The sequence below is a fragment of the Muscardinus avellanarius genome (genome assembly GCF_963383645.1).
Source record: "Muscardinus avellanarius genome assembly, chromosome: 15".
NCBI lineage: Eukaryota > Metazoa > Chordata > Mammalia > Rodentia > Gliridae > Muscardinus > Muscardinus avellanarius.
Window position 1 is genome coordinate 86,302,578 of NC_137801.1, and position 15,117 is coordinate 86,317,694.

Here is a 15,117-nt window from a genome sequence, read left to right on the forward strand (position 1 = left end):
GGAGGCTGCGGCCAGTTAGCCAGGTCCTGAGCGACTTAGCAAGTCCCTGTTTCCAAATACAAAGGGCCGGGAGCATAGCTCGGGGCTGTAGAACAACAGCCCCTGGGTTCCATTTCCAAGACCAGAAAGTAAAAATCAACGAAGCCAGTCCCAGGCGAGCGGGGCTCGGCCTCACTCTTCCCGGCTTGGACACACACAGGCTCACCTAGGACCGTCCCCAAGAGAGCTGAATTTCATTGACCCGGGGGGGACGCCAGCCGTGTAATTTTAATTTTTTTAGGGGGTGGGGAGGGATAGATATTAAAGATTAAACCCAGGGGCCGTGCTACCTCTGAGTTAAACCGCAGACCATCCTCTTTATTTTTTAAATTTTTTCTTTTGTGACAGGGTCTCACTAGGTTGCTGGGTGTCTCATGACGTTGCTGAGGCTGACCTCAAACCTGTGATCCTCCTGTCTCAGCCTCCCAGGGACTGGGATCACGGGTGTGTCGGGATGATGTGGTACGTCAGTACCCGGGGGACCGCCCCGCGGGTGGACTTTGAGGGGGCCCTCTTCTCTGGCTACGCGCCCGACGGGGGCCTCTACGTGCCGGAGGAGATCCCGAAGCTGGACCTGGAGACCCTGCGTCGCTGGAGCGCGCTCCCCTACCGCGGGCTGGTGAAGGAGCTGTGCGCCCTCTTTATCGGCCCCGAGCTCATTCCAAGAGATGACTTGAACGGTGAGCCCCGGAGTTACAAAGAAACCCGGCAAGCACTGCTAGAGCCTCTGGCTGCATTTCCCAAACTTAATATATTGTGTTTTGTTTTGTTTTTAAGGTACTGGGGATGAAACCCAGGGGCGTTCTACCCCCACCCCCCGAGCTACACCCCCAGCCTGATCGTTTTTTAATTTTTTATTGGTGCATTGTAGTCGTACATCACATTGGAATACAAGACATGAGAGGATACACAAGCACACATCATCCAATCAGCCCTCATCCAGCCCCCATCCCATTCCCTCCCCCTCCCTCCATCCCATGCTTGATTGGTGATTAACTTTGACACATTTGTTTACGTACCTCCTGAGTTTTAAAGAGGCTCCATCCTTCCCCATCCCCTCCCCTCTGATTGGTCACCTTAATTGCTTCTCTATCGGGCCCTTTCTGCAACTCGACCTCCTCCTGTCACCCCTTTCCTCCTAGATTTTGCTAGTTAGGGGAAGCATCTGGTTTTTACTTTCTGTGCTATTTCTCTGTGCATGCCGCATAGCAAGTTCCGATTCTACTCTTGATGGCCCCAGTAGAGGCCCGGCCCCCCAGAGGACTCTGATCCCAACCTCGCTGGCTCCAGCACCGGCCTTGCCTCACGGCTGGCTCCGATCCTGGCCTTGCTGACCCTGGCACCTGCCTAACCCCTTGGCAGGCTCCTATCCTGGCCTCGGAGGCCCCAGCACCGGCCTTGCCTCATGGCTGGCTCCGATCCTGGCCTCGTTGGCCCCGGCACCGGCCTAACCCCTCGGCAGGCTCCAGTCCTGGCCTCGGAGGCCTCAGTAGTGGCCTTGCCTCGCGGCAGGCTCCGATCCCAGCCTCGTTGGCCCCGGCACCGCCCAGCCCAATTTTTAATTTTGAAACAGGATCTCACTGAGTTACAGAGGGCTTCACTAAGTAGCCGAGGCTGCCCTGGAACTGGGATCCTCCCATCTCAGCTGCCCACCCCAGCCCTATTTTTTATTCTTTATTTTGAAATAGGGTCTCACTGAGTTGCAAAGGATGTCACTAAGTAGCCAAGGCTGTCTGCAAACTGCGATCCTCCTGTCTCAGCCTCCCGAATATTGTGATTACAAGATACGCCACCACGCCTGGTGTATTTTTTTATTCTTTATTTTGAGACAGGGTCTCACTAATAGCTGGGGCTCCTGTCTCAGCTTCGTACTGGGATGACAAGTATGCGCCCGTCTTTCCCGGTCTCGTTACCTGGTGACCTGAGTGTTGGACGGGGAGAGGGTGCTGGTGGCCAGGCCCTCACCGGCCCTCGCCCTCACAGGTCTGATCGACCGCGCCTTCAGCAGATTCCGCCACAGAGACGTGGTCCGTCCGTGCCGGCTGCGAGGCGGGCTGACCGTGCTGGAACTGTGGCACGGGGCCACGCGCGCCTTCAAGGACCTGTCCCTGAGCTGCTCGGCGCAGTTCCTGCAGTACTTTCTGGAGAAGAGGGCAAAGCATGTCACCGTGGTCGTGGGTGCGTGAGGCGGTGGGAGTGGGGGCCCTTCCCCCCTTGAGACTCTCCCGGGTCTGCAGCCCTAGCGCCAGGGACCCTTTGCTGTTCTGGGAGAGGCCAGGGCTCCCCCTGAGAATATTTAGTTATTTTGTGGTTCTGGGGATGGAACCCAGGAACATTTTACCTCTGAGTTACACCCCCGGCTCATATTTATATATATATTTTAGCGGGTCTGGGGATGGAATCCAGGGACATTCAACCTCTGAGCTACACCCCCTGCCCTATTTTTTTTTTTATTATTTATTTTGGTGGTACTGAGGTTCCTGGAAACACTTCTACCTTCGGGCTATACTCCCAGACCTATTTTTCTTTTGTACTTTAATTTTGGAAACAGGGTCTCTTAAGCCAGCGCGACTGGCTTCGAACCTGCGCGATCCTCCTGTCTCCACCTACCAAGCGTGGGGATTACAAACATGCGCCACCAGGCCCGGCTATTCTTTATTTTTGGAAACAGGGTCTCACTAAGTTGCGGAGGGCCTCACTAAATAGCTGAGGCTGGCCGCAAACCTGTGATCCTCTTGTCTCAGCCTCCCAAATGCTGGGATTACAAGTGTGTGCCACCATGCCTGGCTATATATATATTTTTAACTTGGAAACAGAGCCTCACTAAGTTGCTGAGGCTGGCCTTGAACCTGCGATCCTTCTATCTCAGCCTCCCAAGTACTGGGATTACAGTTGTGTACCAGCATTGCCTGACAGAATTTATTTATTTATTTACTTATTTATGGATTTATAATGTGTTTGTGGTACTGGGCATTGAATGCAGAGGTATTCTACCTCTGAGCTACATCCTCAGTCCTATTTATTTATTTATTTATTTATTTATTTTTTTTTTTTGGTGGTACTGGGGATAGAACCCTTTTACCTCTGGGCTACACTCCCAGACCTATTTTATATTTTATTTGGAAACAGGATCTCTTAAACCAGCAAGGCTGGCTTCGAACCTGCGCGATCCTCCTGTCTCAGCCTCCCAAGCGTGGGGATGACAAGCGTGCGCCACCACGCCCGGCTCCCCCTTGTTCTAACGGGGATGGGTCTCCTGTTCCCATCCAGGGACTTCTGGGGACACCGGAAGCGCCGCCATCGAGAGCGTCCAAGGGGCAAAGAATGTGGACATCATCGTCCTGCTGCCCAAAGGCCACTGCTCGCGGATCCAGGAGCTGCAGATGACCACGGTGCTCGGGGACAACGTCCGCGTGTTTGGCGGTGGGTGCGAGGCGGAGGCGGGGACAGGCCCGCGCGCCCTGCCTGTCCCTCCCCTCTTCCCTCCCTCCTTCCTCAGTCCTGCTTTGAGGTCGGATGCCCTGGCTAAGCTCTGGCGGCTCCCGGCCCCCTAAACAGTTGGGGGTGATAGATGCATAAGCCAGGCGTGGCCTAGGAAGTGCTGGGTGAAGCCATCCCCACCAGCCCGGCGTGATGGGCAGGGCTGCAGTCCCAGGGTTTGGGAGGCGGAAGCAGGAGGACTGCGGGTTCAGTATCCCTCTTGGCAAGACTCTGTTTCAAAATTTAAAAAAAAAGAGAGGTTTCAAAATTAAAAAAAAAAGAGAGAGGTTATGCTGGGCTGCAGTTTGGACGTTGAATGCTCCTGGCTTCAGTCCCCAGTACCAATAAATAAATATATAAAGTCATGGTCCTTTATAGTGTAGAAACAACTGTGCCGTGAGTGCGGTTAGTGGATCTACGTATTCAAAGAAGGAAACTGAGCCGGGCGCGGTGGGCACGCTGTCATCCCGCGCTTGGGAGGCGGAGACAGGAGGATCGCGCTGGTTCGGAGCCAGCCTCGCTGGCTTAAAAGACCCTCTTTCCAAATTAAAATATAAAAATAGGTCTGGGAGTGTAGCCCGGACGTAGAAGGGCTTCCAGGAACCCCAGTACCACCAAAGAAAAAAAAAAAAAAAGTAGGAATCTGCTCTCTGACGCCCGGCTAGCTATGGATAGTCACAGAATGAAGCCACATCGCGAAACCAGTAGCTTTTCTTTCTTTTTTTTTTTCTTTCTTTTTTCCCCCCCAGTACTGGGGATGGAACCCAGGGGCATTCTACCTCCACGCTACACCCAGCCCTATTTTTTATTCTTTATTTTTGAAATAGGGTCTCACTGAGCTGAAAAGGGCCTCACTAAGTAGCTGAGGCTGCCTGCCAGCCGGGATCCTCCTGTCTCAGTCTCCCAAATGCTGGGCTTCCGAGCGTGCGCCACCACGCCCGGCTGAGCTCTTGACGAACTGATTTGGGGGATTAAACCCAGGAGCATTCCACCTGTGAGCTACACCTCCAGCCCTCTTCATTTATTTATTTTTTATTTTGAAATAGGCTTTCACTAAGTAGCTGAGGCTGGCCGCAAACCTTCCATCCCCCTGTCCCAGCCTCCCGAGTACTGGCATCACAGGCGTGCGTACCACGCGGGCAGAGAGGAACAGTTACTCCACCTCTCACGTGGTGCGACCCAGGGTGCCCTGAAACAGGGGCAGGAGCATGGGTGGCAGGGATCCCAGGCGAGGCCTGGCACGCCGCGGCCTCTGGACCTGGCCTGGTTTAATCATTCACGCGCTGGGTCAGCAAAGGATATGGCTGTTGGCCTGGCTGTTTAAAATGCATTTGTTTATTTTGGTACTAGGGATTGAACCCAGGGGCATTCTACCTCAGAGCTACACCTTCATCCCTATTTTTTTTCCCCAGTCTGTGTGTGTGTGTGTGTGTGTGTGTGTGTGTGTGTGTGTGTGTGTTTGGTACTGGGGGTGGAACTCAGGGCTTTTTTTTTTTTTTTTTTACCTCCGGGCTATACTCTCAGACCTATTTTATATTTTATTTGGAAACAGGGTCTCACTAAGTTGCTGAGAGCCTCACTAAGCTGCTGAGGCTGGCTTCAAACCTGTGTGATCCTCCTGTCTCAGCCTCCCAAGCGCTGGGATTACAAGTGTGCGACACCACGCCCGGCTTTTAGTCTTTATTTTGAAAAAAGTTCTCACTAAGTTGTGGAAGGCCTCACTAAGTAATTGAGGTTGGCCGTGAACTGCGATCCTCCTGTCTTGGCCTCCCTAAGTACTGGGATTTCAAGCATGCAACATCACACCTGGTTTAATTTTTACATTTATTTATTTATTTATTTTGCGGTACTGGGGATGGAACCCAGGAGCATTTTACCTCCAAGCTACACCCCCAGCCCTATTTTTTATTCTTTATTTTGAAACAGGGTCTCACTAAGTTGCAGAGGGCCTCGCTAAGTAGCTGAGGCTGTCCTCAAACCACAATCCTCCTGTCTCAGCCTCCCAAGTGCTGGGATTACAAGCGTGTGCCATCACGCCGGGATTAATTTTTATTCTGAAACAGGGTCTCGCTAAGTTACGGAGACTGTCCTCGAACCTGCAATCCTCCTGTCTCGGTCTCCCAAGACAGATGTGGGCCACCTTTTCTATCTTACTGCCTGTGATACTAAAAATACTGTAATGGTTCAGGCTATATTTTCTGCAGCACGAGAAGGCAAGACTTGGTCTGTATGGCGAGGAGCTTGGGGCCAAAGCCCAGAAAGGAAAGAAACGGAGGCCGAGAGGAGATCCCGGGAGGCCGGGCCGGGCGGGCTGGGCGGGGCGTGGAGGCAGGCGGGCCCCGGGCTTCCTCCTGCCCCTGAGCGCCGTCCGGCCTCCCCCCGGCAGTGGAGGGTAACAGTGACCAGCTGGACGAACCCATCAAGGCCGTGTTCGCGGACGCCGAGTTCAGCCAGACGCACGGGCTCGTGAGCCTGAACTCCATCAACTGGTCCCGGGTCCTGGTGCAGACGGCCCACTTCTTCCTGGCTTACTTCCAGTGCGCGCCCCCCTTGGCCACGCAGCCCCTCCCGGCCGTGGAGGTGGTTGTGCCGACCGGGGCGGCTGGTAACCTTGCAGGTGAGTGACCCCGGGGTGCAAACGGGCTTTGGTGTGAACACCCGCAGCCCTAGTCTGGCCAGCTGCCACTTGGCTAGAAACGCAGGGAAGATCGCACCCAGGGGCATTCTACCTTTAAGCAACACCCCCGGCCCTTTTTTATTTTTGTTTTGACACAGGGTCTTGCTAGGTTGATGAGCGTCTCACTCCTGTTGAGGCTGCCCTCAAACCTGCTATCCTCCTATCTCAGCCTCCCAAGTACTGGGATTACAGGTGTCCCCCACCATGCCCGGCTTGCTTTTATATATATATGTAATTTTTTTTTTTTTTTTTTTTTAGTGGTACTGGGGTTCCTGGAAGCCCTTCTATCTCCAGGCTACACTCCCAGACCTATTTTATATTTTTGAAACAGGGTCTCTAACGCCAGTGCGGCTGGCTTCGAACCTGCGCGATCCTCCTGTCTCTGCCTCCCAAGTGCGGGGATTACAAGCGTGCGCCACCACGCCCGGCTAATAGGCTGAGTCTGGCCTTGAACCTGCAGTCCTCTTGTCTCAGCCTCCCAAGTACTGGCATTACAGGCATGCTCCACTGCGCCTGACCAAATCCTAGTGCTAGGAAGCCGCACAGAGGCTGTCTCAGAAGACTTCCTGGCCTTCCTGGGGGACGCGGAGGCTGTCCAGGGCTGCTGGCCAGTTCCCTGGGTTCCAGCAGCCTGCCCTCAAGCACTCTCCTGTGGGGCAGAGTGGCGGGTACGGGACAAGGGTCAGCCACCTCTCCAGCTGCGGTGCCCTCTCCCACAAGCAGACTTTACCCTCCCCGCCGGCCAGCTGTCCGCTCGAGGGCCAGAGGCTCCGTGGCACCGCGAATTCCGCTCTGCCACACCACCCAGGTTCCCTGGGAGCGGAGCGCTCTGGACTTGGGATTCTGGCTCTTGGCTGGCTGGATGCCAAGGACTCTCGGCCGGATCCTCTCTCTATCTAAAGGAGATTGGGTGGCTTATCACATCGCTCAGGGCCTCGGGAAGAGCAAGGGAGGTCCTCTAGGCACGAGAACTTTGAAGGCCAAAGTGCCGAACAGCTGGATCAAATCATGTGCTCAAAGAGTATTAACAGCCAGGCATGTGGCGCACAGCGTAAGGGAGGCTGAGACAGGAGGATCGGGGTTCGCGGACAGCCTCAGCTACTCAGTGAGGCCCTGTGTAACTCAGTGAGACCCTGTTTCAAAATAAAGAATAAAAAATAGGGCTGGGGGTGTAGCTCGGAGGTAGAATGTCCCTGGGTTCCATTCTCAGTACCTCAAAAAAAAAAAGTAATTTCACTTACCACATACACACTTGGTATACACCAGGCTCACCCCCTCCCTCCCTCATCCGCCTCCTTCCTTCCTTCCTTATTTATTTATTTTTGGTACTAAAGATTGAACCCAAGGGCATTGCACCTCTGAGCTACATCCCCAACCCTTTTTCTTTTTTCTTTATTTACTTTTTTTTTTTGGTGGTACTGGGGGTGGAACCTAGGGGCTTTCTACCTCCAGGCTATACTCCCAGACCCATTTATCTTTTATTAGAAACAGGGTCTCACTAAGTTGCTGAGAGCCTCACTAAGTAGCTGAGGCTGGCTTCAAACCCGTGCGATCCTCCTGTCTCAGCCTCCCAAGCACGGGGATTACAAGCGTGCGCCACCACGCCCGGCTTATTTATTTACTTTTTATGGTACTGGAGATTGAACCCAGGGGCATACTACCTCTGAGCCACCCCCCGGCCCTATTTTATTTTTTATTTGAAATAGGGTCTCACTAGGTTGACAAGTATCGACGCTTGCTTAGGCTGTCTTTGAACCTGCAACCCTCCTCTCTCGGCCTCCCAGATACTGGGATTACAGGCCCATTTTACCATGCCTGGGTTCCTGTAGTATGTATGTATGTATGTACGTATGTATGTATGTACATACGTATGTATGTATATGTATGTATTTTGCGGTACTGGGAATGGAATCCAGGGGCATTCTACCTCTGAGCTACAGCCCCAGCCCTTTTTTTTATTCTTTATATTTATATTTTTTATTCCCAGGTTCTCACTGAGTTGCAGAGGGCCTCACTAAGTCGCTGAGGCTGTCTGCAAACCGCGATCCTCCTGTCTCAGCTTCCCGAATGCTGGGATGACAAGTGTGCGCCACCACATCTGGCTATCGGTATTGTTTAAATAATCTCTAGGTGATTTCTAGTATCTGACACAGCATAGACATGCTGTTTTTTTTTTTTTTTTTTTTTTTTTTTTTTTTTTTTTTGGTGGTACTGGGGTTCCTGGAAGCCCTTCTACCTCCGGGCTACACTCCCAGACCTATTTTTATATTTTTACTTAGAAACAGGGTCTCTTAAGCCAGAGCAAGCGTCTGGCTTCGAACCTGCGCGATCCTCCTGTCTCTGCCTCCCAAGCGCGGGGATTACAAGCGTGTGCCACCATGCCCGGCTAGACATGCTGTTTAAATACTTGTTATAGTGTGCAGATTAGGAAGTGATGAAAGAAAATCCATATGTGCTCAGTACAGATGCGATTTCTTTTTTGGTACTGAGGATTGAACCTGAGGACATCTTACCTGTGAGCTACACCCCCAGCCCTAATTTATTTTATTTTTGGTCCTGGGGATTGAACCCAGAGACATTCTACCTCCAAGCTACACCTCCAGCCCAATTTTATTTCTTATTTGGAAACAAGGGCTCACTTAGTGTCGAGGCTGGCTTGGAACCTGTGATCCTCCTGTCTCAGCCTCCCAAGTACTGGGATTATAAGTGTGTGCCACCATGCCTGGCTCTTACTTTTTTATATTTTGAAACAGGGTTTCACTAGGTTGCTGAGAATCTCACTACGTGCTGAGGCTGTTCTCGAACCTCCTAAGTACTGGGATTACAGGCATATACCACTAGGCTTGGCTGCCCTATTTTATTTTGAAACAAGTTCTCACTAAGCTACTGAGGGCCTCGCTAAGTTGTGGAGGCTGGCCACGAATCTTTGATCCTCCTTTATCAGCCTCCCAAATACTGGGATTACAGATGTGTGCCACCACACCTGACCAGATGCAATTTTAAAAAACATTTTTGAGCCGGGCGTGGTGACTCACGCTTGTAATCCCAGCACTTGGGAGGCTGAGACAGGAGGATCGCACAGGTTCGAAGCCAGCCTCAACTACTTAGTGAGGCTCTCAGCAACTTAGTGAGACCCTGTTTCCAAATAAATTATAAAATAGGTCTGGGGGTGTAATCTGGAGGTAGAATGCCTCTGGGTTCCATCCCTAGTACTGCAAAAACAAAATCAAAACAAAAAAGACAACATTTTTTATCTAGCAAGTCATGGTGGAGCAAATTATGCCAGCATTTGGGAGGCTGAGACAGGAGGATCATGGTTTGCGGCCAGCCTCAGTAACTTAGTGAGGCTTTCTGCAATTTAGTGAGACTCTGTTTTAAACTAAAAAGAATAAAAAAATAGGGCCGGGAATGTTGCTCGGAGATAGAATGCCCCTTGGTCAATCCTCAGCACTGCAAAAAAAAAAAAAAAAAAAAAAAAATTCTGTTTCTAAAAACCCGCCATTCTCCTTGTGTCTTGCCCCAGCGGGGTGCATTGCTCAGAAGATGGGCCTGCCCATCCGCCTGGTGGCCGCAGTGAATCACAACGACATCATCCACAGGACTGTCCAGCGGGGAGACTTCTCTCTGTGTGAGGCCGTCAAGTCAACCTTGGCCTCAGCCATGGACATACAGGTGGGCAGTGGGCACACGAGCCGACCCGGCCGGGCCGCTGGGGTTGGAGGCTGGACCGGGGCTGAGTCCACGTGGCCGGGACCCTGCCTCCCCCCAGGTGCCCTACAACATGGAGAGGGTCTTCTGGCTGGTCTCCGGCTGTGACAGCCAGGCCACGAGAGCCATTATGGAGCAGTTTGAAAGGACCCAACGTCTGCATCTGTCCACGGAAGTGCACCGCAAGGTCAGCCAGCACCCGGGCCGCGGCCACACGGCCACCGCGGGCCTTGCACGTCCAGGCGAGGGAAGGGGACACTTGGGTATTTTTTTTCTTTTGTGGGTCTGGGGATGGAACCCAGGGGCATTCTACCTCCGAGCTACACCCCCAGCCCTATTTTTTAAAATTCTTTATTTTGAAACAGGTTCTCACTGAGTTGCAAAGGACCTCACTAAGAAGACAGCTGAGGCTGTCTTTGAACCTTGATCCTCCATCTCAGCCTCCCAAATGCTGGGATTACAAGCGTGCGCCACCACACCCGGGTTATTCTTTATTTTTTGAAACAGGATCTCACTAAGTTTTAGAGGCCCTCACTAAGTAGCTGAGGCTGGCCGTGAACTTGTGGTCCTCCTGTCTCCGCCTCCCAAGTACTGGGATTATATACATGTGCCATCACCAAGCTCTCGGCCCTGTTTTTTATTCTTTTTTATTGTGTGTGTGGTACTGGGGCATTCTACCTCCAAGTGACACCCCTGGGCCTATATTCTATTCTTTATTTTGAAACAGGGTCTCACTGAGTTGCAAAGGACCTCATTAAGTAGCTGGGGCTGTCGTGAACTGTGATCCTCCTGTCTCAATCTCCCAAATGCTGGATTACAGGCCTGCGCCACCACACCCAGCCTATTCTTTATTTATTCTTTTATTTATTTATTTATTTATTTTTGAGGGTCTGGGGATGGAACCCAGGGACATTCGACCTCTGAGCTACACCCTCGGCCCTATTTTTTATTCTTTACTTTTGAAACAGGGTCTCACTAAGTTGCGGAGGGCCTCACTAAGGAGCTGAGGCTGTCCGTGAACTGCGATCCTCCGGTCTGTTTGCTGAATGCTGGGATGACAAGCGTGCGCCACCACACTCGGCTATTCTTTATTTTTGGAAACAGGGCCTCACTAAGTTGCGGAGGGCCTCACTGGGGAGCTGAGGCTGGCTGTTAACATGCATCCTCCTGTCTCAGCCTCCCACTTACTGGATGACAAGCGTGTGCCATCGCGCCCGGCTTGTTTAGTTCTTATAGTATCACTTTGCAGTAATCGCAGTAACTGCCCTGTGTCTGAGCCCTGAACATTGCGTCCCCCAAATCTTTTCTCTGTCCCTCTTTCTTTTTTTTTTTTTTTTTTTTTTTTGGTGGTACTGGGGTTCCTGGAAGCCCTTCTACCTCTGGGCTACACTCCCAGACCTATTTTTATATTTTTATTTAGAAACAGGGTCTCCTAAGCCAGCGCGCACGGCTGGCTTCGAACCTGCGCGATCCTCCTGTCTCTGCCTCCCAAGCGCGGGGATTACAAGCGTGCGCCACCGCGCCCGGCTCTCTGTCCCTCTTTCTTTCCCTATGTTTTTCTTAAAGAAGAAGAAATTTTTTTAGGAAATAAATTTTATTGACTTTAAGGAATTGAGTTGAAAAGGGTCACTTTGAATGCAACTTAGCGAGGGTGACCTATTTTCTGTATAAATAGAGGATGTCTGGTCAGATCAGGTGCAGTGGCGCACACCTGTAATCCTGATATTCGGAAGGCCGAGACAGGAGGGTTGCAGATTGAGGCCAGCCTCAGCAATGTAGAAAGACCCTCACTCAGCAACTTGGTGAGCTCCTGTTTTACAAAAACAAAAACAAAAAAAAAGGTTGGAGGTGTAGTTTGAGAGGTAGTTCAAAGCCCAAGCCCAGTAAGAAAGAATAAAGAGAGCCGGGCGTGGTGGCGCACGCTTATAATCCCAGTATTTAGGAGGCTGAGACAGGAGGATCGTGGTTCACAGACAGCCTCAGCTACTACTGGGTTTTTTTTTTTGTTTGTTTTTTTTTTTTCATGGTACTGGGGGTGGAACCCAAGGGCTTTCTACCTCCGGGCTATACTCCCAGACCTATTTTGTATTTTTATTTTGAAACAGGGTCTCACTAAGTTACTGAGAGCCTAAGTAGCTGAGGCTGGCTTCGAACCTGCGCGATCCTCCTGTCTCAGCCTCCCAAGCGCGGGGATGACAAGCGTGCGCCACCACGCCCGGCTCCTCAGCTACTATTTAATGAGGGCCTTTGCAACTCAGTGAGACCGTTTCGAAATAAAAAATAAAAATAGTAGAGCTGGGGGTATAGCTCAGACGTAGAATGCCCCTGGGTTCTACCCCAGTACTGTGTGTGTGTGTGTGTGTGTGTGTGTGTGTGTGTGTGTGTGTGTGAGTGAGGGGGGGGATATGGAGGAATGGATATTCACTGCTTTCTCTGAACTCTCATGTGGAGATAGCCATAAAAGTCTGAGAGCGGGGCACAATGGCGCCTGCCTGTAACCCCAGTACTTGGGAGGCCGACACAGAAGGATCGTAGGTTAGAGGCCAGCTTCAGCACCTTGGCAAGGCCCTCAGTCCTGTGCGGCATGGGGTGGGTTTCCTCTTCCTTTGCTTCCCCTGCCCTGACCCCCACCCCCAACCCGGCGGCCCTTCAGCTTTCAGAAGCCATGACTTCGGCGTCGGTGTCAGACGAGACCATCACCCGGACCATGGGCCGCTGCTGGGAGGAGAACCAGTACTTGCTGTGCCCGCACTCGGCGGTGGCCGTCAGCTACCATTACCAGCAGGCAGACAGCCAGCAGCCTGGGTACGAGCGTGGTGGCTGGAGTCCTGGGGCCCCTTGACTTTGAAGGTCCTCTCTCCCCAGGAGGGAGGGACTGCACTGTGGACAAATGGCTGCAGAGGGCACTGTCTTCAGTCTCACTACTGTGACTCCGAACTCTGACCACATAGCTCAGAGGAACCACTGTCACTTGCTCACGGTCCTGGGGATTTCAGGGTTCAGTCCTTGTCGGGTCTGGTTACGCCTTTGGGGCTCAGGGCCTGGCAGGAGGAAGCAAAAGAGGGAGGGCTCTGCTCTCAAGCGAGGGCCTGGAGGGACACAAGTGCAGTCCCCGAGGCCACATCCCCCTGCCTAGGTTACCACCCAGCAAGGTCATTACAGTGGGCTTATCCACTAATGAGATTGGAACCCTCAGGACTTCATTATATCACCTGTGAACATCAGTACATGAGCTTTTCAGGGGACTTCTCTACCTAAACCCTAACAGGCATAACGAGGGGTCGTTTGAAAGTGGGCCCTAAGACTCCTGTGGGCTGGGAGGCTGAGATACCCGCCCCAGGGGCAGCAGGGGCGGGGCAGGTGATGGTGGGCAGGCTGCAGAGGTGAATTTCAGGTGCCAACCATCTGTCGCTCTTCTTGCCCGCCCCTGCCTCCCCTTCTCCTTCTGCCTCTGTCTTCTTGTCACTGACAGCGTGCCCCGGTGCTGCCTGGCCCCGGCTTCCGCAGCCAAGTTCCCAGAAGCTGTCCTGGCCGCCGGGCTGACCCCCGAGACTCCCGAGGACATTCTAGCCCTGGAGGGCAAGGAGACGCGCTGCACCCCGATGCGGAGAGGCGACGACTGGACTCTGATGCTTCGGGACACCATCGAGGACCTGAGCCGCCAGTGGAGGCACCGGGCCCTGAGCAGCCCGGAATAGCCAGTGGGTCACAGCCAGCTGAGGACGCTGTACCCCGTCCCCGCCTCCACCCCGATGCCTCCCCAGCCCCCACAAGGCAGCCTCATGAACCCTGTGCAGGTTTAAGGGCCCCCCAAAAGCAGAGCCCAGGGCATAGGGTCGACCTCGCCTCTGGGGTCTTGAGACCCCAAACCTTTGAAGGTGGGGCACTCATTGGTTAAGACAGGCCAGGCGCTTCCTGAGGGTGAGTTTACCTCACCTCTCAAGGGCTTGGCTCTGCCCACTAGAGGCTTCTAGCCTGTTAAAATGTCTGGAATCGGTGGAACTCATTAAAATTAAAGTGTCAGGCGGGGCTTAGTGGTTCAAGTTTGTAATCCCAGGATTTGGGAGGCTGAGATAGGAGGATCACAGGTTCAAAGCCAGCCTCAGAAATTGAGCAGGATGCTGCTTTGAAATAAAAAGGGCAGCCAGATGTGGTGGCGCACGCTTGTCATCCCAGCATTCGGGAGGCTGAGACAGGAGGATCTCCGTTCGCGGACAGCCTCAGCTACTTAGTGAGACCCTCTGCAACTCAGTGAGACCCTGTTTCAAAATAAAGAATAAAAAGCCGGGCGTGGTGGCACACGCTTGTAATCCCAGTACCTGGGAGGCTGAGACAGGTGGATCGCACAGGTTCGAAACCAGCCTCAGCTAATTAGTGAGGCTCTCACAGCAACTTAATGAGACCCCGTTTCCAAATAAAATATATAAAATAGGTCTGGGAGTGTAGCCCGGAGGTAGAAAGCCTCTGGGTTCCATCCCCAGCACCACAATAAATAAACAAATAAATAAATAGGGCTGAAGATGTAGCTTGGAGGTACAATGCCCCGGGTTCCATTCCCAGTACTGCAAAAAATAAAATAAATAAATAAATAAATAAATAAAAAGAGTTGAGCTGGGTGTGGGGGTCCACACCTGTAATCCCAGTACTTGGGAGGCTAAGACAGAAGGATCACTGATTTGAGGATAGCTTCAGCAATTTAGTGAGGCTTTTATTAACTTAGTGAGAACTTATTCCAAAAAATAAAATAGGGCTAGGGGTGTAGCTCAAAGTTAGAATGCCACGGGGTTCAATCACATACATGGGCTCGGAGGTAGAATGTCCCTGAATACAGTCCCCAGTGCAGTCTTGGGGAGCGGTGGCGGCACAGTGTGCGAGCAGTCCATTCCTGGTAGTCGCTCAAGGAGGGCGGGCAGCGCTGGGGATTTATGTTAATATAAGTCAAAGGCTGCAGACCAACACGGACATCAGGGCTGCGGCCCTCTGCACAGCCGAACAGAGGAACTTGCCACTAGAGGGCGCCGCTGCTGCACCCGCAGGGCTGGCCCTCTACCTTAGGGACTGGTATTTTTCGTTTTTGTGTCGGTACTAGAATTGAAGCCAGGGGCAGTCTACCTCTGAGCTATGCCCCTTATTTATTTATTTATTTGTTTGTTTGTTTGTTTGTTTGTTTGTTTATTTATTTATTTATTTATTTATTTTGGAACTGGAGATAG

At 52.2% G+C, this 15,117-nt stretch overlaps 1 protein-coding gene across 1 annotated transcript; it reads left to right on the forward strand.

Moving 5' to 3' along the window:
* Window positions 1-496: 496 nt before the first annotated feature.
* On the forward strand, window positions 497-13,602 carry THNSL2 (threonine synthase like 2; the record flags this gene model as incomplete). Its single annotated transcript, XM_080711433.1, has 8 exons — window positions 497-719; window positions 2,023-2,217; window positions 3,310-3,462; window positions 5,906-6,136; window positions 9,720-9,868; window positions 9,966-10,091; window positions 12,558-12,709; window positions 13,377-13,602. 8 exons carry the CDS (start codon window positions 497-499, stop codon window positions 13,600-13,602), a joined length of 1,455 nt encoding a protein of 484 aa, XP_080567559.1.
* Between the last annotated feature and the right edge of the window lie 1,515 nt (window positions 13,603-15,117).